This window comes from Xiphophorus couchianus, chromosome 11, assembly GCF_001444195.1.
Source record: "Xiphophorus couchianus chromosome 11, X_couchianus-1.0, whole genome shotgun sequence".
NCBI classification, from domain to species: domain Eukaryota; kingdom Metazoa; phylum Chordata; class Actinopteri; order Cyprinodontiformes; family Poeciliidae; genus Xiphophorus; species Xiphophorus couchianus.
This window is the reverse complement of record NC_040238.1, coordinates 13,962,179-13,983,236: the sequence shown is the minus strand read 5'-3', so window position 1 is coordinate 13,983,236 and position 21,058 is coordinate 13,962,179. Positions and strand designations below refer to the sequence as shown.

At 37.4% G+C, this 21,058-nt stretch overlaps 3 protein-coding genes and 2 pseudogenes across 3 annotated transcripts; 3 read left to right on the top strand and 2 right to left on the bottom strand.

Moving 5' to 3' along the window:
- Nucleotides 1–173: 173 nt before the first annotated feature.
- LOC114153645 (odorant receptor 131-2-like) lies at nt 174–1,133 on the bottom strand. Its single transcript, XM_028032325.1, has one exon. The coding sequence runs from the start codon at nt 1,131–1,133 to the stop codon at nt 174–176; it is 960 nt and encodes a 319-aa protein (XP_027888126.1).
- Nucleotides 1,134–4,688: 3,555 nt separating this feature from the next.
- LOC114153619 (odorant receptor 131-2-like) lies at nt 4,689–5,659 on the bottom strand. The gene has a single exon (XM_028032288.1). It carries the CDS (start codon nt 5,657–5,659, stop codon nt 4,709–4,711), a length of 951 nt encoding a protein of 316 aa, XP_027888089.1. The 3' UTR covers nt 4,689–4,708.
- A 7,716-nt stretch (nt 5,660–13,375) lies between these two features.
- On the top strand, nt 13,376–14,369 carry LOC114153620 (odorant receptor 131-2-like; annotated as a pseudogene).
- Nucleotides 14,370–15,333: 964 nt separating this feature from the next.
- LOC114153240 (odorant receptor 131-2-like) lies at nt 15,334–17,098 on the top strand (annotated as a pseudogene).
- A 1,336-nt stretch (nt 17,099–18,434) lies between these two features.
- On the top strand, nt 18,435–20,911 carry LOC114153435 (odorant receptor 131-2-like). Its single transcript, XM_028031983.1, has one exon. It carries the CDS (start codon nt 19,609–19,611, stop codon nt 20,626–20,628), a length of 1,020 nt encoding a protein of 339 aa, XP_027887784.1. The 5' UTR covers nt 18,435–19,608; the 3' UTR covers nt 20,629–20,911.
- Nucleotides 20,912–21,058: the final 147 nt, after the last annotated feature.

The following is a 21,058-nucleotide window of genomic DNA, read 5'->3' as shown; positions in this document are numbered from 1 at the left end:
CTTCTAGCTTATATGCATTATACTAAACAGTAAAACATTGCATTATAATTTTCAGTGATTTAAAAAAATTATATTTTAACACAATTTTCACTCTAAGACACCAATAAAGCTGATGACTGTAACTGTCTTAGTTTTCTTTCACAGTCATGAAGAGTTTGACAGAAGCTGAACTTTCAACCACTGACTGCAACAGTTTTATGTTTTAGTTGGCAACCTAGATGGGCCAGAAGAATAGGTCTGATAGTTTGATCTCTAATTCCATAAATTAAAGAACTTAAGCATCTGGGGAATATAATTATTAATATATAAAGAAATCTATTTAATCGTTGAAACCATTCACTTTGAACAATTTTTATAAGAGCTACAAGCATTGGGTTGTAAATAGTTGAAGACAAACTGAGGCATAATTGCACCAAATGTAGCATCAATGTATTACGAGCCTTCAGAGCTGAAGCCTTTCCTGTAGATGCTGACCTGGCTGCTATTATTACACCAACATAGGAAGAAATGACTACAATGGCTGCTGAAGCAAAAAGGATACCAGTGAAAGCATTATCATACATTTTAGACCTGGATCCAAGCTGCATTATGCGATCAGAGCATAACTCTTTCATTTGTAGACTACCTAGGTCTTCAAAAGAAAAATCTAATAGCAAAATACCACGAAAGATATTATGTAATGAACTCAAAGTCCAAGCGGCAATAATTGCCAGCCTAGTGTTTCTGATGGTGACAATCATAGCATGTCTCAACGGGAAACACACAGCTACACACCGCTCCAGAGACATCACCATCAGCGTTAGAGGAGAGATTACATTTGTGAGAATACCTAAAACAGTTAGCATGCCACAAACAGGATATGTTAGTGTAATTCTGCAAACAGAAAATAGAAACAGAACCTGAGATACTACTAACTGTGCAGTATCTGCAAGAAGGAGGTTAAACAACAGAATATATCTACAGGTGTCACGAAAAACAGATTTACTCCTCAGAGTGAACAAAATGGTTCCATTAATGAAGAGAAACACACAGCATGGGATTGTGGACAGAGCAAATGTGATCATTCTTTCTAGTAACCCAACATCATCAAACTCAATAGAAACGTTAGATTGAGACTGAGAGACAAAAGACATTTTGCAGCATAATTTTAAAAATATTACATTGTGATGTCACATTTCTTAAAAAATGTAGATTCTAATAGGTTTTAAAAACCATGCCTGTTTATTTTCTTTCCCCTTAAAGAAGCCTTCAGCTATGTAGGTACCCCTCCACTAGGAGCCAGTTTCCATATGGGCAGAGCTTGTCTACAGAGTTTCCTTTGTCTCACTTTTGATTTATGTCCTCTGCACTCATTTTATTCTCACCTGATGCATCACATGGCAGAATGTCATCAGACCAGTAACATAACCACTTCCCCAGCTTTGTATCAAACCCAACAGCTGAGTTTAGTTTTGTGAAATGCAACACACATCATCACCACATTTGGGTCACTTGAGGTCTTTCCATGCCCTTATTCCTCGTTTTTCCATTTGGGATTGGAAGGAGTAGGAGTGGGCCATCTGATCAAGTCCTGGGCTGGAGTGGGATGTTGATTGAGGCCAAGGCTGGTGTTTTCATTTTCCTGGATAAGCTTGGATTTTTGGATTTCAGTTCTTGGTAGTGTGGCTTCACTTTGTGGCAGGAATGTATTGTGTTTGTATAGTGGGGTAGGTTGGGGGGGCTGGTCCGATGAGGTGCAGCTGTCATGGTTAGGTGTGTCTGGGTTCAAGGTGTGGAGTTGGCAGGGTGCCCTGCACTTCTTCCTGTGTTACCAGCCCCAGGCTGGTCACCTCCAGACCACAGTACTTGTGTTTGGGTCATTTGTTTAATACTTGTGTGCTGTTTGGGTTGGCCATGCGGGACAATTCATTTTGAGGTTCATGGGGTTGGGAGTATAGTGTTTGGAGAGTTTGCTCAGAGTTGGTCAGCTCTGCTTATCTTACTCATTTGTGTTGTATGGCGTTTCTTGTGTGTAGAACTTTGTCCCGCAAACCTTAGGTTGCCGGTTTGATCCCCACTCCCTCTGTCATTGTGTCCTTGTGCAAAACACTTTGCCAGCCTTGCCAGGTGGTTCCAATACATTTCAGTCTCACCTGTGTTGGTGTGCCCCAGGGCAGTGGTGTCTACTATCCACTAGCTTGCCTCCATCAGCATGGGAATGCATGAACAGACTTCGTCAGACAGGCAACACCTGGGTTTTGTACCAGGACCAATGACAAGGTATTGTAAACAGTGCAGAAACAGTCTGGTTCCCATGCACCTGCAGGTTCCGGTTTCTCAAAGATGCATCAATGTATCAAAGCAACACTCCAAATATGTTGCATTCTTTTTTGATGTAAGCTCAAAAAAGTCATTTTTACATAATACTGCCCCTTTAAGGAATGCAGCATGTCAGTACAGAATGCAAACAATAGAGTGAGAAAAAAGATGGATGAAAAAGAACGAAAGAATCTATGTCAATATAAACATGGCTTCTAGATGTTCTATGCACAGTTCAGCCAGCAAGCACATTTCTGATGGATGCCGTCAAACACCATTTGTTTTTGGACTTGCGTGTTTTTTATAATAAGAAGTCAAAAAGTCCAATGCTTATTGTATTTAGTTACTTTCTTATTGAGCCTTGAATGGATGAAATTGGTGTGGCTTTTGAAATAACAAAAAGCTCTAACAAAAGAGTTGTTCAAAAGAAAAAAAAGACTTTCTGATGGTAAGGATGAAACAATTACTCTACAATAAGAATGACGTAATTGTATCACCAATAACGGTCAAATTTAATGAAATAAAACTTGACAAAAGGCCGAGCAATGCTTAACAAATAGGGAATCAATTACATAAAGGTTCAAATACTCTTGTGGAAATAATTTTAAATACTTAAATATGGATAAATAATTTACTAAGACGATAACTTTATTTTTATGCATTGATTTTTTTTTTTAACCAAACAAGAACATGTGTTGGTAATCATCAAGAGGTATAAAAAAAAACATCAAGTATAAAAATTATAAACATTGATGATTTGATTTCCTTATGCTTTTGTCAGTTTTACCTTTTTTAATAATTTCAATTAAAACCTCATTTGATCATCTTTCTTTTACCAAATAAAAACAATTTTCAAGAGATATAAAAAAGTTCTCAAAAATACAAAAATGTGTTGTGATTGATAATTTGATATTCTTAGGCCACATCATAGATCACAATAAACATAATTTGCCAGATAATGAAGTGAACAGGTTTTTATTTATCTTTCAAGAGACAACGTTGATAACATTTTCATGAAAACAGAGTAGAAACTGTGATGAGATGAACATTAAAGACATAGCAGCAGCTCAGGTAAAGGTAGCACAGCAAAAATACTATTCAAATCATCAAATGCAGCTTTCACTATTCAAAAGTGACAGCTGCATTGTAAAGCAATTTTGAATTCTATTTACACATTGAACAAATTTCTCTAGGATGGTCACTCATCCGTCTAAAGACCAAATTACTTTAGTTTGAGAATCTTTGTATGGTTTGTTCTTTAGTTTCTCCATTTCCAAACAGAATCACAAAAAGAAAGAAATAACTATGTTATTTTGGGGTTTTTTTGTTTTCAAAACCTAAATGAAAAAACTAAAAACCATAGAATTTGATTTTTGGCTCAGCTGTCCTAATCCAAAGTAAAAATATGCAATTGTTTTAATATGTAGCGACATTGGAAATGACAGAAGTCACCAAAAAAAGAGTTTGTTCACAACCTTAGTTGTGACATGGAGACTCATAAAGCTTTACCCAACTCATTCTCAATGTTGACTCCCTTAGACATATCATGGTGAGATTTGGGGTGTTTAAGTGCTAAGTGGAAACATAATGCGCCTAAAGTTCTCATCATGATTTCTGGTTCTGCTTGGTCCCCAATAGTATAAAAATATAAAACTTGTCTTTGATTTGACTTGTCTTCTCTGTTTTTGCTATTGACATTTGTTTGCTTTAGTTTTAAAACAAGGAATTGACAATTATTTGTTTGGAAAAAGAACAAACTGCACACCGATCTCAGGGGAATGTTAATTAGGCCTTTCACTTTGTATTTTCTTTCTAAAGTAAAATTATTAGATCACATTCTGTTAAGGTTTTCTGTGTAAATATCTTAAGCTAGTATATTAAGGCAAAACTGTTACTGATAGTTAGCAAGATACATATTTTATTTATACAGCTGTTTCATTCAAAATAATTTGAAAAAAAAAAAACAATTTAAAGTTCAGGTGTTGCATTAAGTAACTGATATATAAGAAAAAGAAATATTCTTGTGTTTGAGTTAGATTTTAAAGTAACATCACACAACTTTCACTTAAAGCAAAGATGTTGTCACAATGGAGATCATGGTGTTCGTGAACATGACAGGTACTTCTATATTGCCTGTCAATTTTATTTTCAATTTTGAACCTTATTCTTATTTTTTTGAAAACTTAAGATAAAAATATTTATAAAGGAAAATATAAATAGAAAACATCTTTGTTCCAGACATAACTCTGAAAGTTTCTTTTTAACCTGCCAATGTATTATTTTGGGTTGTAGAAGACATATCTGGTGGTGAACTGCCCCGTTTTCCTTTGACGGAAATAAACCCATTGTCCAAGTGGATTCTGGACCTTGTGCGTCCAGAATCCAGAAAGACATAAATGTTTCAAAACTACTAGCCACTGATTTTAACTTTCAGTCGACCACACAGATAATACAAAAGAACAGGTCTGATGGTCTGATCTCTTAGCCCGTAGATCAGAGAACTCAAACATCTGGGGAAGATAATAAAACAAACATAAAAAACATTCTGAACCCATAAAAATGCCACTGTTGTTAGAATTTTTGAAAGCGCTATAATGAGTGGGTTATTAATAGTTGAGGAAAGACTCAGGCCAAGTTGAACCAGGTGCAGTAGCAGGGTGTTACGGGCCTTATGAGCTAAAGCTTTATCTGTGGAGGCTGACCTGGCTGCTATAATGACACTAACATAGGAGAAAGTTGTAGCAACACCAGCTGATACAAACACAACACATATATAGGCCCTGTCATATTCTGCAGTTACAGCACCAAGCACCAAAGCTATACGAGAACAAACGTCTTCTATTTGCCAACTCTCTATTTTTTCTAAAGAAAACTTTAGAAACAACAGAACACGAGTGAGATTGTTCAGTGAACTGACGGCCCAAATTGCAATGATTACTACAGTTGTGTTTCTGACGGTGATGATGGAAGAGTGCCTCAGTGGGTAGCACACAGCCACATATCTCTCTAATGGCATTACCACCAGTGTGAGGGGAGAAATCCCAGTCGTAAGATTGGCAAGCATGCTAAGAACAGTACACAGAGAATAAGCCAGTTTGACTCTGCACACCGACAGTAAGAACTGCACTTGACTCTGCGCCAGCTGGACAGTGTCTGCCAGAAGAAGGTTGTAGAGTAGAATGTAACGACAGGTGTCACGAAACACAGGTTTACTCCTCAGCGTGAACAGAATGGTCCCATTAATGTAGAGAAAAACAAATGATGGAACTGTAGACAGGGTGGAAATTAGTACTATCCTCAACAGATCCTGGTTCTGACTTGCTGTTGTCATGTTAGACTCAGGCTGTGACACATTTAACATGCTGAAGAGTTCCTAAAACCAGTTGTATTTCACCTGTTGGTTAAAACATACATTCAGGTAGACATTGAAGTTAAATGTAAACATTAAACAAGAATGGCAGGTAGAAAAATCCATAAAATCATACAAAGATCATTCACCTGTGCAGAACTCAGCTTAATGTCACAGTCTGTTATCTGACTTTTCTTTACTCCAGTGGAAATGACAAGTTCTGCTCTCTATAAGTGTTCACATGACACATCACATGTTAGTGTTGTTTACTAATGAATGACATAATCCCAGTTATGCATCAGAGCTCATGTTTTATTTCTTCATTTTGCTATTCATTTAATTCAAGTGAATAATTTGAACCACCACCGTATATGCAGAATACATCATTTTTGTAAAGAGCAAATTCACAGCCAGCATAACGTAATCAAATGCAGTCTTAATCTGATTGCATTTATGTAATCTGATTACATTTATGTGATCAGATTAAGACCCAATTTGAAAACATTCAAATTTGGCACAAAATGCATTCAGTTAGATATGGAGTACTCTTTGTCTACCAAGCTTTAACATTAAGACAATTTTAAGAAAGCATCAGTGTTTTCATTAAGGCACTGGTGCTCAAGTATAGTATGAAGATGGAAAGATTGGGGTTTGTGGAAACCTTTTTTCACCTTAGACCTTTTGGGCATTATGGAAACTCTGCACATGCCTCCTTTCCATAATTGGAAAATGACATTGGGAAGCAAAACTTATAAGGAGATGCAACAGATCTCGCGTTGCTTTGAAACATCTTTTCATTTGTTTATTTCTTTTTTTTTTAAATACACATGGTGCCATACGTTTTTTTAATTTGCTAAAGAGAAATATTTTCATTCAAAAAACGATCAGCATCTAACACATCTGTTAATATATAAGATCAAGGACGTTCCACTGAGCCATATTAAGTAGACAATATGCTACAACTCCCCTAACAGGTGTAAATAATTGATCTTGTTATCCTTGAATCGAGTATTGAACAGACGGGCGAGTTAACAGCTGCTAAACTCTAAAACCATCACTTCTCCCAACAAACTAATTTGAAATTAAGATGTGTGCTGGGATTTCCACATCTCTGTTGTTCGCACACTTTTTTTTCTCATTTATTGTAAACAGTTGGTTTTTTTATGGATAATATGCACAAATTTGACATTTTAAAAAATGTGTTCTTAGTTACACACTCCTTTGAACCGTACAGTATGCTATTTTTAATTATTTTGCACATGCTATATTTTTGTCCCTTTGTGAACCTACATGCATCAACCACCTGTCACTTCGCTGCTGATGCACCTGAAATTCCCCACTGTGGGGGCTAGTAAAGGACATTTATTTTCTAATCTATTCTAAAATGTCCCCAAAGTTTGAAATTGTCATAGTCACATCTGAAGTTGGTTCTTGCTACTGTTGAAATGAAAGCGTATGTTGGTACTATCAGAAAAAGACTCCATGTAAGGCCTTTGATCTCTAAAAAATCATAAAGGAGAGGAGTTTAAGTCGAATAAATTAAGCACTAGAATAGAAGAAATGTTTGGGATAAACCAAAGACAGTTTTCAAGAGAAACTTATACAAAATGTGAAACATGGACGAAGTGACACGTTTTGCTACAACATGATCTAGCCCCTCACCATTGTTGTGTCCACTACTAACATTTATCAGAGTGTGACTGTGGAAAATGTGGGACCGTCGGTAAAAGATTTGGGCTGAACCAGAACTGCACCCTGGAACATGGCAGTAATCCATAACATACCAGGAAATCCAACAAGCATTGGCTGAGAATCAGGAAGTGGAATGTTGTGGGCTTAGTCAAGAACTAGTCCAGTTTGTGATTTCATTGACATGTTGTGGGGTGAACTGAAACAGGCTGAACATGCAAGAAACAACCAAGACGTCTCACAGCTGAAAGGCCAGTGTCAGAGACTCGCAGATGATTATTTCAGCACAAGGGAGTAAGATGACCAATAGTGTTGTGGGGTGTTATTTTTCCTCAGACTAGACATAGGTTGAGATCTTTTGGTTAATATTTCATTTTAAATTTCAGTTCCACTGGAATCTGTTAGAGGAAGTTGGAAACATGATGGCGGTGGGGTAGAAAGTTTCTTAAAAACATGTTTCCTGAGGGTTGAGGTAGCTAATGAAATAAAGTGATTTATTTCATCTGTCACTTTGTTTTATAGGAGTGAAAATATTATCTCAACATGTGAACATTTCTTTTGAAAACAATCCACACAAGTAACATGGTTTCATGATCAAACATAAAGGCAGCTGATTTATTCCACACTCTCAAACAAAGCCAAAAATTACTTAGACATGCAGAACCGAATATCACATGATTACTTAAAAGAACTTATGCTGAGCCACATACATTTTTACTTAAAAAGTAAAATAAACTATTTGACAAAATGCAGTTGTTTAAAAAGTATTTAGTCAGTACTGTATTGAGTAACTTATTTTTGTCAGTTTCCTATAGTTTTTCCACATAGAAGTGCATTTCGTCCACACATCATTAGAAATATTAAACACCCATGGGAATAATTTATTGTGTCAATATTTACAGTCATTAATGGCCTGAATTTTTAATACGGCTTAATGACTTCTCAGGAGGCCTGGCCTCACATGGGGTTTTTCTGTCACGCTGCAGGAACATTTAATCAAACAATATTTCCACAATAACAAAAAGTTTAGTAGAGCCTCTGACTTTTTTTCCGCTTTTGAAAATATTACAGGAAGGAATATTTTAATGTTTAAATAATCTGTCTTTGGATAGATCTAAAATAAAACAAGCTGCAACGCAGCCTGATTGAAGGTAGAATCAGTATGAAGTAATCATCCCTACTCAGTTTTAAGGCTTAAGACAAGCTGCAAGTTAATAGGTTTGCAGCATCATTTGACCGCATCTCTCGTAACCCATTTGATCCCAAATTTTTCTAATACATGAAAAAAAAAATCACAGGTAACCCTTGGAAACAAAAGAAAAACAAAATAAGGTAAAATTGTTTTGTTTGTGTGTAAAATAGTAAGAAATGTCCATTAGACATTCAGAGGTACTAGTGCGACAATCTATGAAAAAACTTGAGCACCAGAAGAAGGCAGAAGAGCTCAAAGTGATAACTGCAGAAATACCACACTCGATCTGAAACAGAGATACAAGGAGTGTCTTAATGCTGTCAATCATGGTTGTGCACATGCTGCTAACGCTCTGACCCTCTTGGTTTATTCCAAACATGGAATGCTATCCTCCAGAGCCAAACATATCTGCTATCATCTCTAAAGGGCCTTGTTCCAAAAATGTTTTGGTTTATTCAAAAACAACTTATCAAACATAGGTTTGCTGCCATGTTATTTTTAGAGAGAAGAGTATTTCTATTCTAAACAAACCACACTTGTTCTTATTTCCTTAACTCTGTCATAAACTGCAACTTTTCCCATGCTGAATGAGGCCTGTTGAGTCTGCTTGCTTTGGGTATGTTATTTTTTTACATCCATTGCACAGTCTGGTGAGAACCTCCAGAGGAGGTCCAATTCTAGGAGTATAGGCAATTGTCCTAGTGTGTGGAAAAAATGTTATTCCCTACTTAAGTATGCTCACTTAAAAGAAATGCATAGGGCAGTATCACCATTAGTGACACACTACACTGTAATAAGCTAAAATCTTGCAGACATCTACTACAGAAAACAGTTCTACAGCCCGGTCTACGACTAAATGACTCAGATGGCTCGGATGATAGCGCTGCAGCCAGATGGGACAAAAATTGAGCTCTGTGGTACCAAGCTGAACTACCAAATTTTGACTATGATATGAATCCCGGTCTGATCTGAACTCAACCACAGTGATGTAAACATGCATTTGGATGTTTTTCATTTCGGAGTAGAGGATTAGACAACTAAACTACAAAGTGTACATTGATAATTTATTGCAAAACCCTCTGTTGTCCACAACATTGACGATGAGTCATTTATGGGTCCTCCTGCATAAGAGTGATCCAAAACATAAATAAGTGGCCAAAAACAAGATCATGGACAGGTTGATGCAACCTGCAAACCTCAGACCTACAGAAAAACCTTTGGAAATTTGAGCTTCATGTAGCCAAGCAGTCGGCTGAAATCCTTCCAGAGGGCTAATAAAACTTCATGACCAACCACAAAATATCTTACTGTGGTGCTTGGTAATGAAGTTTTCTCTATTACTATCTTGCTAAATGATCCAAAGATTAACTTGAAACTTAAATTGTTTTGTTTTTTTCCATGATTTTTTTATTTTTAACTTTTCTTGGCAATAAATTAAAACTGCATTATAAAACCCTTAAAAATAACTGGGTAAATAATACTTTTAATATATAAATAATGTTTCCCAGTTAATATTTTTTCATTGCAGAATGATGGACTTAGAACGTATGGAAACTGATTTATAGTCAGCTCATTACAGATGAACACAAACCTGAATACTTCTGGTTTAATAATGGTTCACAGTAACTGCTGATTTTATACCGCTTGCTTTGTTGGCCCTGAGTCTGAAACACTGTGGAGTTATTTTTTTGAGGTCGTAACAAAACTTTGTAAACTTTTAAACAAACATTTCATTGTAAGATTTTCTATGAGGTAATTTGAACTTCATAAACTTCCATAATTGTGTTTAGAGATACACATTACATCATTTCCATTAGGATTAATTAAGCAAAAAAAGCTGATATCTTTGGTGATACTTAGAAAGGACACAAGGGAATCAATAGCTTAAATATTTAATGTGTCTTAATGAGCCACATGGGCTTTTATGCAAGATTCTCTCTTTGCTGCCAGAGAATCCAGTGGAAAAAACAGAGCAACAAACCAGAGTTTTTCCCTGGGAGAGTCACGATCTCTGAGGAGCTACTGCAGTGGGTTGTGAGATGTCTAATTAGACTTTTTTTCTCTCTTAAATTCAATATTGTCTCTAATTACACCAAAGTAGCAAATCTCAAACCCATTGTTTCAAAACAAGTAACTTTTTAAAAAAAACTTTTTTTAGGTTGTATTGGCTCTAGTGGCCTTTATTTGAGAGTGGTCAGACAGAAAAATGGGTAATGAGGGAGGGGTGAGACAGGTGGTAAGAATCAGACCAGGATTCAAACTGGTGATGGCCATTGAGCAATGGGCCCTCCGCACATGGATTGTGCTTTGGCCCTGTGCCACTGCAGCATCCCAAAAGTAACATTTTTACATATTAATTCAAACTATGAAGTTACTGTAAAATTTTACAGAAACAAAAACTGAAATCAGAGGTACAGTCCGTCTATAACTATAGCAAATTTAAAGCTGTCACAATCATCATCAGAATAAGTACTGTCACGCACATCACTGTCTTCTGTCAGTGTTGCAATTGCACAAAAATCCGTGAGGGACGACGGAGTCCCTGCTCGAAATTCCATGAAAGAGGTGTACGGGGCCTCGTGCTGGAACCCCGTTGAAAGGCTGTTTACATCGTTTTAAACTGTGTGATTGTGAGTGGGAATAAAAATACCAATAGGTATTTCGTTCCATATAACACAGTAGGAGTGGAACCGGTAAACCTTTTATGGATGCAAGAGCAAGAACCCCCAACTGGATGACTTTGTGTTTCTGTGTTTGATATGATGTAAAGCACTTTGAAATGCCTTGCTGCTGAAATGTGCTATACAAATAAATTTGATTGATTGATTGATTGATTCTGAACCTATAACCATAACAGCAAAATCTGTAATATGTTGTATGTACAAAATTCATATCTTTGATGTTTAAAGTAGTGTGAAATAAATGTCACTAAAACGACCACTACTAAGTAGATACAAATCTGCAGCACATTAGTACATTGTCCTGCATGTTTCAAAAATGTCCTGCTTGAGACACTTTCAAGCAAACCTGTTAGCATAGAGACATATAACTAACAAGTTCATTGTTCATTAAAAATACCATTTAACTTTTCAAACTATGTACACAGACACATAGTGACTGTTAAACATTTTTATGATGCAATCAGGTCTATACTGAAAAAAATAAATGAGTAGGTATGAATATTTAATGTACCTAAATAAGCCATCATGAGGATTGAGCTAAATGCATGGAGCTCATTAGACCTCACAGTTACATCATACCAAGGACAAAATCAACACAATTCACACTTCTAACAAATAAAGTCTAAAAGAAATCCAACTTTTGGTTGTGACTTTCTTTTGCTACAAAGTAACTCAAAAAGAAAGGGATAAATTAAAGCACAACAGGCAACTGATTTTACTGAAACGTAAATGCAATGCATGGTCACACACTTCACACTGAAACATAAAAGGATCGAAGTGAAAAAAAGTGAGTGAACTTATGTCAATGTACATTAAAAAAATCTTTTTAGAGGGATGATGGTGGTGATGTGGTGGGAGTTCATCCCTCAGTGGGTTACTGACCACTCTGTCTGCCTCCGTCTTTGTGTCCTTGACATGTTAAGGGGAGCAAAGACACTTTACCATCCTTCCCTGCAGGTTGTGGTCAGAAGGCCCTGTGATGCCAGTGAATGGCAGTCTTGCCCAGTGTGACCCAGGGCAGCTATGGCTACTATCCAGTAGCTTGTCACCATCAGTGTGTGAATGGGTAAATGTAGTGTGAAGTGCTTTGGGATCCTCTGAATATGTTAAAAAAGTGTTGCACAAGCCATTTACTTACATTTTTGTCCGAAATTTAATTGATCATTCCTAGCGAAGCTAAATTAGAAACCGAGGCAGAGCTTCTGATAAAGGCCCTGTGTGTCTGTGTGTGTGGGGGTGGGGTGTGTGTGTGTGTGTGTGTGTGTAAATAAACATTGTCCTCTCATGCCCGAGTTTTTGCCTCAGTAACCACCTGAGCCGCATGCCGTTTCGCCCGCCTGTACCCATCAGCTGCTTCCGGAGTCCCACAGGCCACAAAGGCCTGATAGGACTTCTTCTTCAGCCTGACAGCATCCCTCACCGAAGGTGTCCACCAACGGGTTCGAGGGTTGGCACTGCAACAGGCACCGACAACCTTCCGGCCACAGCTCCGATAAGCCGCCTTGACAATGAAGCTCTATGCACACAGTTTTTGAGCTAATCTGAAGGCCACATGAAGCTTGGAGGTCTATAGTGATTGACTCTGCAGAAAGTTGGCCTCCTCTCCGCCCTTTACACTTATAGATATACTGTATATATATATATATATATATAACTTTATTAATACCATTGGTTAAAAAATTGTTTTGTATTTTTGTTCAAGACTGAATCATTTAGGAGTGACAAAACAAGCAAAAGCAGAACTAAAGAGTGCAAAGACTATATAAAGATTTACCTTTACCTTTACGTATAAGATTAAAAGCTGAAATTAAACCACACTTAAACTCATTTTGCTTGAAGAAAAAAATCTAACAGTCGTGTTTATTTGTTTTCAATGGATGAATGATTGTTTTCTATTTTCAATGACATTTACATCACAACTTCGTACTACATGACGAAGGTAAAAGTAGTGAGACACAAGGGGTGTGTCTGCACTCATCAGATAAATAGTATAGGATGGAAGGTTCAACTATCAGATCTGGCACTATGTGCATGTAGAGGCATATTGATGGAAAGAAATTTAGGACATCTTTTTAGCCATCTGTTCTAATAATGAAGTGTATTTATGAGTATCTCACTGTGTTATTTGTGTGTTTGACAGTCCCATATTTTTAGTGTTTGCTTGCCATGTTTTTTACTAATCAAACTCAGTTAAATACCACTGTAAGTCTACAGCGTGAGGGACTTCTGGGGATACTGACAGCTTCCATTATGACAACATTGCAGTGCGCCGTGTTTCTCTTCATCAACATAACCATGTTATACACTTTGAGAAGCAAACAGGTGTTTCGGGAGACGTCTCGATATATTCTGCTGTTTAACCTTCTCTTTGCAGACACTGTCCAGCTGGCACAAAGTCAGTCAATGTTTCTGCTGTCTTCTTTTAGATTGACATTGCTGTATCCTGTCTGTGCTGCCCTAACAGCATTCAGCAGCTTAACGCTCTCTGCCTCTATTGTTACACTGGTGATTATGTGTTTGGAAAGGTACATAGCTGTATGCTATCCTTTGAGACACAGTGCCATCATCACTATCAGAAGCACAGGAGTGGTTATCTGTGTTATTTGGTGCGTCAGTTCATTGCATGTCATTGCACAATTAAGTTTAATGTTAAAGTTTTCGTTCCAAGACCTGCAGCACGAACAGATGATGGATTTTTGTGGAAAAGAGAGTGTGTTTCTTGATCAGGCGTCTGCTCTCTATGACAGAGCTTTCACTTATTTTCTGTTTGTGCTCGGAGGTGTAACTGTCACTTTCTCCTACACTGGCATCATTGTAGCGGCTCACTCTGCCTCCACTGACAAAGCATCAGCCAGCAAGGCTCGAAGGACCCTGCTGCTGCATCTGCTGCAAATGGGCCTGACAATGTCCTCAACAATATACAACTCATTGATTATAGCCATCTCAAAGAATCTAGGGAGAGTTGAAGCTGTGCGTATCCAGGTCTTTCTTTATATTTGTATAATTGTTCTTCCCAAATGTCTGAGTTCCCTCATCTATGGGCTCAGAGACCAGACTATCAGACCCATCCTCATGTTGAATCTTAGCTGCCAGTGGAGAGGCTCGGCTTTAAAACCTGCTGTGCAAACCGAGAAAAAAAATCAAAGTTCTAGTTACTTAATGTGAATGTTATTTAGTGTGTTCAACATCAATTTTTAAAGAAAAAAAGATTATTTAGACAAACATGTTTTTGTAATATTTGAAGTATATTCTAATAGTCAAATGTATCATGCACTGCTTTACGTGTTCCTCTGTAATTTTGTACTGTAGTAATACCGTATGTAACACTGGAAGGAGTAAAATTTTGCTGTCATTAAGACATACATTTTTGGCATTGTCAGACTGCTTAAGGCTTAAAAACTAATTTATAAAATCATTTTATAATATGCATTATGGTGTGAGATTTATAAATCTCTAGCTCAATTAACTCATCACTGCATTGAAAGCTTACATATAGTCTTAAAAATGTTTTTGATTTAATTTAGAAAACACCTTTTTAAACAAAGCATTTTTGACATTAGGTGTGTCATATGATTGTTGAAGGAAGCAAGATTTCAATTCATTTTAATAATACTTCGGGTCCAATGTTGGGAATGTTGTTAAATGTTGTAACTCGTATCAACAAAGTTTCTTGGAGTTGTAAATGCTCATTGCTGTGGGCAAGAAGGATCACAGGAATACAGGAACATCTGTATTAAAGCAGTTATGAAGAAGCTCTGACTGAAGATGCTGTTTTGTAACTGTCTCATGAGGAGAATACTCAGGATTGTTGACGTGTTCTTCATTTATAAGTAAAACAGGATCCAGGCAACATGTTCTAGTATATTAGTGAGTGAGCGTATGTATTATCAATTCAGAGTGAAAATGAAAGGTTAGGTTACAGTCCCCTCAGGTGCTCATATGCTGCTGACCGCCTGCTTAGACAGGTGGATATTGTGAGCAGCTCATACATAAGCGTGATTGACACTGGTAAAACATTCATCCTGGCTGTGATTGGTTGTTTCTTACTGGGAGTGGTGCATTTCTGCAAATGGCAGTTGGACCACTGGGAGGAGCCAGAGGAGCTCAGGGTAGAATATGAGATTATGTCTCATTTTCTACTGTCAAGGCAAAATGAAAAGTTTTAAAAACTATGTACAAAATCTTTTCATAAAAGTTACCTACAGTAACTTCAAGTAGTAGCCATGTAAAGCAAAACAACGGCGTGCGCAAGACAGAAGGACAGAGTAATCAACAGTATCAAAAGCTGAGGTCCAGCAACACCAAGACTCCAGGGCCCGACCCATCAACTGTCAGAAATGTCACTGAGTACTTTTAGTAAGGCATACACAGAGGCTATGCTGTTGTCTAAAGTCACATTGACATTTATCAAAGATAGAGTTATTTTCTAAATATGGTTGTTGCTGGACAAAATGAAGTTTCTGTAGAGCTTTGGATATGAAAGTATAAAAAACAAGACTAGGACCAATCAGCTTTTCCAATAACTTACTGAGAAGTGTCAAAAGTATTTTTATTTAACTGCAACAGGCATATCTCTTTACAAAACCCTACAGTTTACAAATAAGTATGCTGGACATGAAGACATAAGAGGCAGGTGTTCTAACACCATTAGCCAATTAAATTTCACACACCAGTCTCAGGTGTTTCAAGTCTAATCAGATAAATATTGAGTGAAGAACAGGGACATCATGCAGACCATCTCAAGGTCAACGAGTGTGAATAGCAGGTATATTAGTTAGCTTAAATATGTGAACTCTACAACAATATAAATTATAACCATGGTATACGTATTTTGGTACAATAATTTCTCTAAGTTTTTATTCTGTTTAAGATCTATGTGGGTTTAATCTGCTTGAAATGTCCTCCACTAATCAAACTCAGTTGAACTCAACTTTTAATCTGCAGCGTCAGGGAATCCTAGGAGTGGTGTTTTTTTCCACTGTGACGACTTTGCCATGCTGTGTGTTTCTTTTCATCAATGTGACAATGCTGTATACGTTGAGGAGTAAAGAGGTGTTTCGAGAGACCTCTCGTTATATTCTACTGTTTAACCTTCTGTTTTCAGACACCGTCCAGCTGGCACATAGTCAATCAATGCTTTTACTGTCTACCTCTAGAGTAACGATGCTGTATTCTGTATGTGTGGTTTTAGTCTCATTTAACAGCCTCACACTCAGCGTTTCTGTTATCACACTGGTGGTTATGTGTCTAGAGAGATACATAGCTGTGTGCTTTCCATTCAGACACAGTGTGTTAATCACCACAAAAAACACAGGAGTGGTTATTTGTATCATCTGGTGTTTCAGTTCACTAAAAGACATTATGCAGTCGATTCTAGCTTTAAAAATGTTTTTACACAATGTAAGCCCAGTCCTGATGCAAGATTTCTGTGGTAAAGACAATGTGTTTGTTGATCCAGCTTCTCTTATTTTTAACAGAGCGTTCACCTATTTTCTGTGTGTATTAGGGGGTGTAGCTGTTGTTTTCTCCTATATTGGTATCATTGTAGCAGCTCGCTCGGCCTCCACAGACAAAGCTTCAGCCAACAAGGCGCGAAGGACTCTGCTGCTGCATCTGCTGCAGCTGGGCCTCACACTGTCCTCCACGATACACAACTCATTGCTCATAGTTATCTCAAATAATCTAGACAGGGTGCAATCTGTGAACATGCAGACTGTCCTTTATGTTTGTACTATTGTCCTTCCTAAATGCCTGAGCTCCCTTATATACGGCCTCAGAGACCAGACTATTAGACCTGTTCTTATGGTGAATCTCACCTGTCAGTGGAGAGGCTCAGCTTTCATTTCCAATGTCCAAGCTAAACATAAAATCAGAATACATGTAAACTGACGGATGCGATTTCCTTCTGAAGGTTTATTTTTTTACTTGTACACTTTAATCACCACAATTTTAAAGAGAAACCCTTGGTTAAATTATTTATTTTATGACTACTGCTGCAATGTAATGGCTACAAAATAAATACAATTTGTTATGTCCAGACAGGAATTTGAATTATGGTGTTTTGTACAGAGCTAAAACTGGCATAAGGATAATTTTCTATCAGGTTGTCATTCTACTGTTGGATTGATTCATCTCAATCTGAGAGTAAAATAAATGTATACAATAACCAAGTCAAAATGCTAAAAAGAAATGTCAGGGAAAACTGCAATGTATTAAAAACATTAATATGAGGTGAAAGTAAAAGCCTGTTTGAGCAGAAAACAATGAAATAAAGAAAAACACTGTAAAAAATTGTAGAAGTGAGTTTATTCATTAGATTTACCTTTCATAAATTGCATACTCATTGTACCACACTATAACTCTTTAAATGTCAAGAAACCTCCTTATAACTGTTTTAGATATTTTTATATTTACCAGGATTCTAGTGGAAGTGGGAACTTGACTAAACTAAGGGACACTAGAGAAGAAATTTATAAGTAAAGTAAGCAGTTTGATTTTGTAAGTTATCACAGTATTAGTCTCCTGTAGCAGATAAACCGCACAATATTGTACCTGAAATACACTAAAGGCCCTTTTCAACTGGCAAGTCACGCACTAATCGTTTAATGTGCGGTTCGGTTTTACCTCAGCTTTTCCATTATATGCTCTGTTCCTTTCTATTGTGGGCAAGATGTGAGCGTGATGCAGCAACACTCAGCAGTGAAGAACTTCGAGGTTCTGGTTCCAATGGACTCAAATAAACACAGATATTAAATTTTGTCTTTTAAATTTATTACTGACCCAAAGATAATAAGGACTCAGACCAGCTGATTATTTTGTTATACATAAAAATATTACATTCTGGCATTTTATTGTTTTAAATGTTCAACCTTTTGGGTTTAGATAATGAAGTCAAAAAATGTAAACCAGGGGCGTGCCGTGGTGGCGCAGCGATTAGCGCGACCCGTATTTGGAGGCCTTGAGTCCTCGACGCGGCCGTCGCGGGTTCAACTCGACGACATTTGCCACATGTCTTCCCCCCTCTCCTTCCCTGTTTCCTGTCAGCCTACTATCATATAAGGGACACTAGAGCCCACAAAAGACCCCCTGGAGGGGTAAAAAAAAAAAAAAAAGTAAACCAATAGCCAAGTCTAAACTTTATTATTTTTTTAAACCAAAGGAAAAGTAAAATTCACCTCAAAAGCTAGTATTACGTGGTTCTGGTCTTTCACATTGTCAAGGCAAAACTGCAGCTCTGTCAGAAAACTGACTGCAGACACATAATTTCAGCGAGATGAAGATGAAGTGATGAGCTGCTAGCGGTACTGTCAAATCTCGGTCATTCCACTGCAAAGCTTACTGCATGTGTTCCTGGCGCTACTCCTGATTAACTCATAATTGCTCCCTCGTACTGAGCAGTTCTCTGACAGCAGATGGCATGTCTGCGGTCCACAGATGAACTATAACGTTGTTTGGCGTTTTCATTTCAGGGATCACAATCCAGTCAACAAATGTGGTCAGCTGACGATCAAATCTATACGGTGTCGTAACTGGCTCGGTGCAGCTAGTACTACCCCAGAAGTACAAGAATCTGAGATCAGCCAGGCAGAGCCACACGAGATCTGCTAATGGAAAATGAATCTGGCTGTGGCCGACCGGGATTGAACAGGTTAAATCCAGTCTAGTGTAAAGTTGCCTTAATTACGTAAAGGTAGAAAAAGCGCTGCTGACGCCTATTGTAATGGAAGAACTTACTCTTCTGTTAAATGCTTTGCCCCTTTAGGAGTCTGACCGTCATGATTTGGTGGTGAGGCAGAGGCAGCAGACCCAGGTTGAGATGAATTAGGTAGTTTAATGAAATTCAAAGTCCAAAAGACCAGGGAGCACAAAGGAGCGCAGGGCAAATGCTCACAACTGGTGACACACACAGACTAGACAAACACGACGAGGAACAAAGAACAGAGATGGGGTTAAATCTCTTCAATAAGTCTGGCCTTAAATATATGTTCCTCTAAAAACACATAGGACAAATCATGCTAATCTAACAGCAGTATGTTTTACAGTATTTATATCAACTTGATCACTTTTTTTATTATTTAATCTAACAACAGGCCAAGACCATTACAAAACACGATAGTTTACAAATTGGTATGCAGGACATAAAGAGAAAAGGGGCAGGTGTTCCAACTCCATCAGCCAATTAGATATCACACATCAGTCTGAGATAATTTGTCTCTGATCAAATAAATATATGTTACAGAAAGACAAATTAGTCAGACTCTCATGGGTAAGAGTTTGTGAAGGAGGTCTACTGTTTGTTTTAAAGACATGAACTTCATTACAATCTAGACTATAACTATGAAATGCTTTTTTGTGTACAACAAATATTTTCATTTATGTTTTTGTTCTAATTGAAATTAATGTTTGATTTGGTAAAAATGTCCTCCACTAATCACACTCAGTTAAATACCACCTTAGATGTACAACGTCAGGGAATCCTAGGAGTGGTGTTTTTTTCCACTGTGACGACTTTGCCATGCTGTGTGTTTCTTTTCATCAATGTGACAATGCTGTATACGTTGAGGAGTAAAGAGGTGTTTCGAGAGACCTCTCGTTATATTCTACTGTTTAACCTTCTGTTTTCAGACACCGTCCAGCTGGCACATAGTCAATCAATGCTTTTACTGTCTACCTCTAGAGTAACGATGCTGTATTCTGTATGTGTGGGCTTGACTGTTCTCAACAATCTGACACATAGCGTTTCTGTTATCACACTGGTGGTTATGTGTCTAGAGAGATACATAGCTGTGTGCTTTCCATTCAGACACAGTGTGTTAATCACCACAAAAAACACAGGAGTGGTTATTTGTATCATCTGGTGTTTCAGTTCACTAAAAGACATTATGCAGTCGATTCTAGCTTTAAAAATGTTTTTACACAATGTAAGCCCAGTCCAGATGCAAGATTTCTGTGGTAAAGACAATGTGTTTGTTGATCCAGCTTCTCTTATTTTTAACAGAGCTTTCACTTACTTTCTGTTTGTACTAGGTGGTGTAACCGTTATTTTCTCCTATATTGGTATCATTGTAGCAGCTCGCTCGGCCTCCACAGACAAAGCTTCAGCCAACAAGGCGCGAAGGACTCTGCTGCTGCATCTGCTGCAGCTGGGCCTCACACTGTCCTCCACGATACACAACTCATTGCTCATAGTTATCTCAAATAATCTAGACAGGGTGCAATCTGCGAACATGCAGATTGTCCTTTATGTTTGTGGTATTGTCCTTCCTAAATGCCTGAGCTCCCTTATATACGGCCTCAGAGACCAGACTATTAGACCTGTTCTTATGGTGAATCTCACCTGTCAGTGGAGAGGCTCAGCTTTCATTTCCAACGTCCAAGCTAAAAGTAAAATCAAAGTACCTGTAAAGCAACTGATTTAATTTTATTTGAGCTACAAAAAAAATCAAAATAGATGTATTTAACTATCACAGACGAATGATTGAAAATCTTAATGGGAATCTCTAAGTATTTTGACTGAGATTATTAGGAAGGTAAAATAAATCTGTTGTGCACAGTGCTGCTGCTATTGGTTTCTCCATAATGTTCCACAATGCAAGTCTATGTAAAGTTACTGTGACATATTAGATTTGTATTTTTTTGTTTGTGTGGTTTTGGGAACTGACGGTCTGATGGGAAACCTCCCCGCTGTCCAACTGTGACATCTGCCGCGCTCCTCTTGAGCGCTCTAAGACCACAGGAGAATTAAAGGGGAGTTTATTTTATTGATCAGTTTTATTTATTTTAAAATTTAATTATCTTCATGTATTTTTTTTATTGTTCGTTTAATAATTGTGTTTCATTTTATAACAT

Coding starts and splice junctions, on each gene's coding strand:
- LOC114153645 (XM_028032325.1), bottom strand. CDS start 1,133: ATGTCTTTTGTCTCTCAGTCTCAATCTAACGTTTCTATTGAGTTTGAT.
- LOC114153619 (XM_028032288.1), bottom strand. CDS start 5,659: ATGTTAAATGTGTCACAGCCTGAGTCTAACATGACAACAGCAAGTCAG.
- LOC114153435 (XM_028031983.1), top strand. CDS start 19,609: ATGTTTGATTTGGTAAAAATGTCCTCCACTAATCACACTCAGTTAAAT.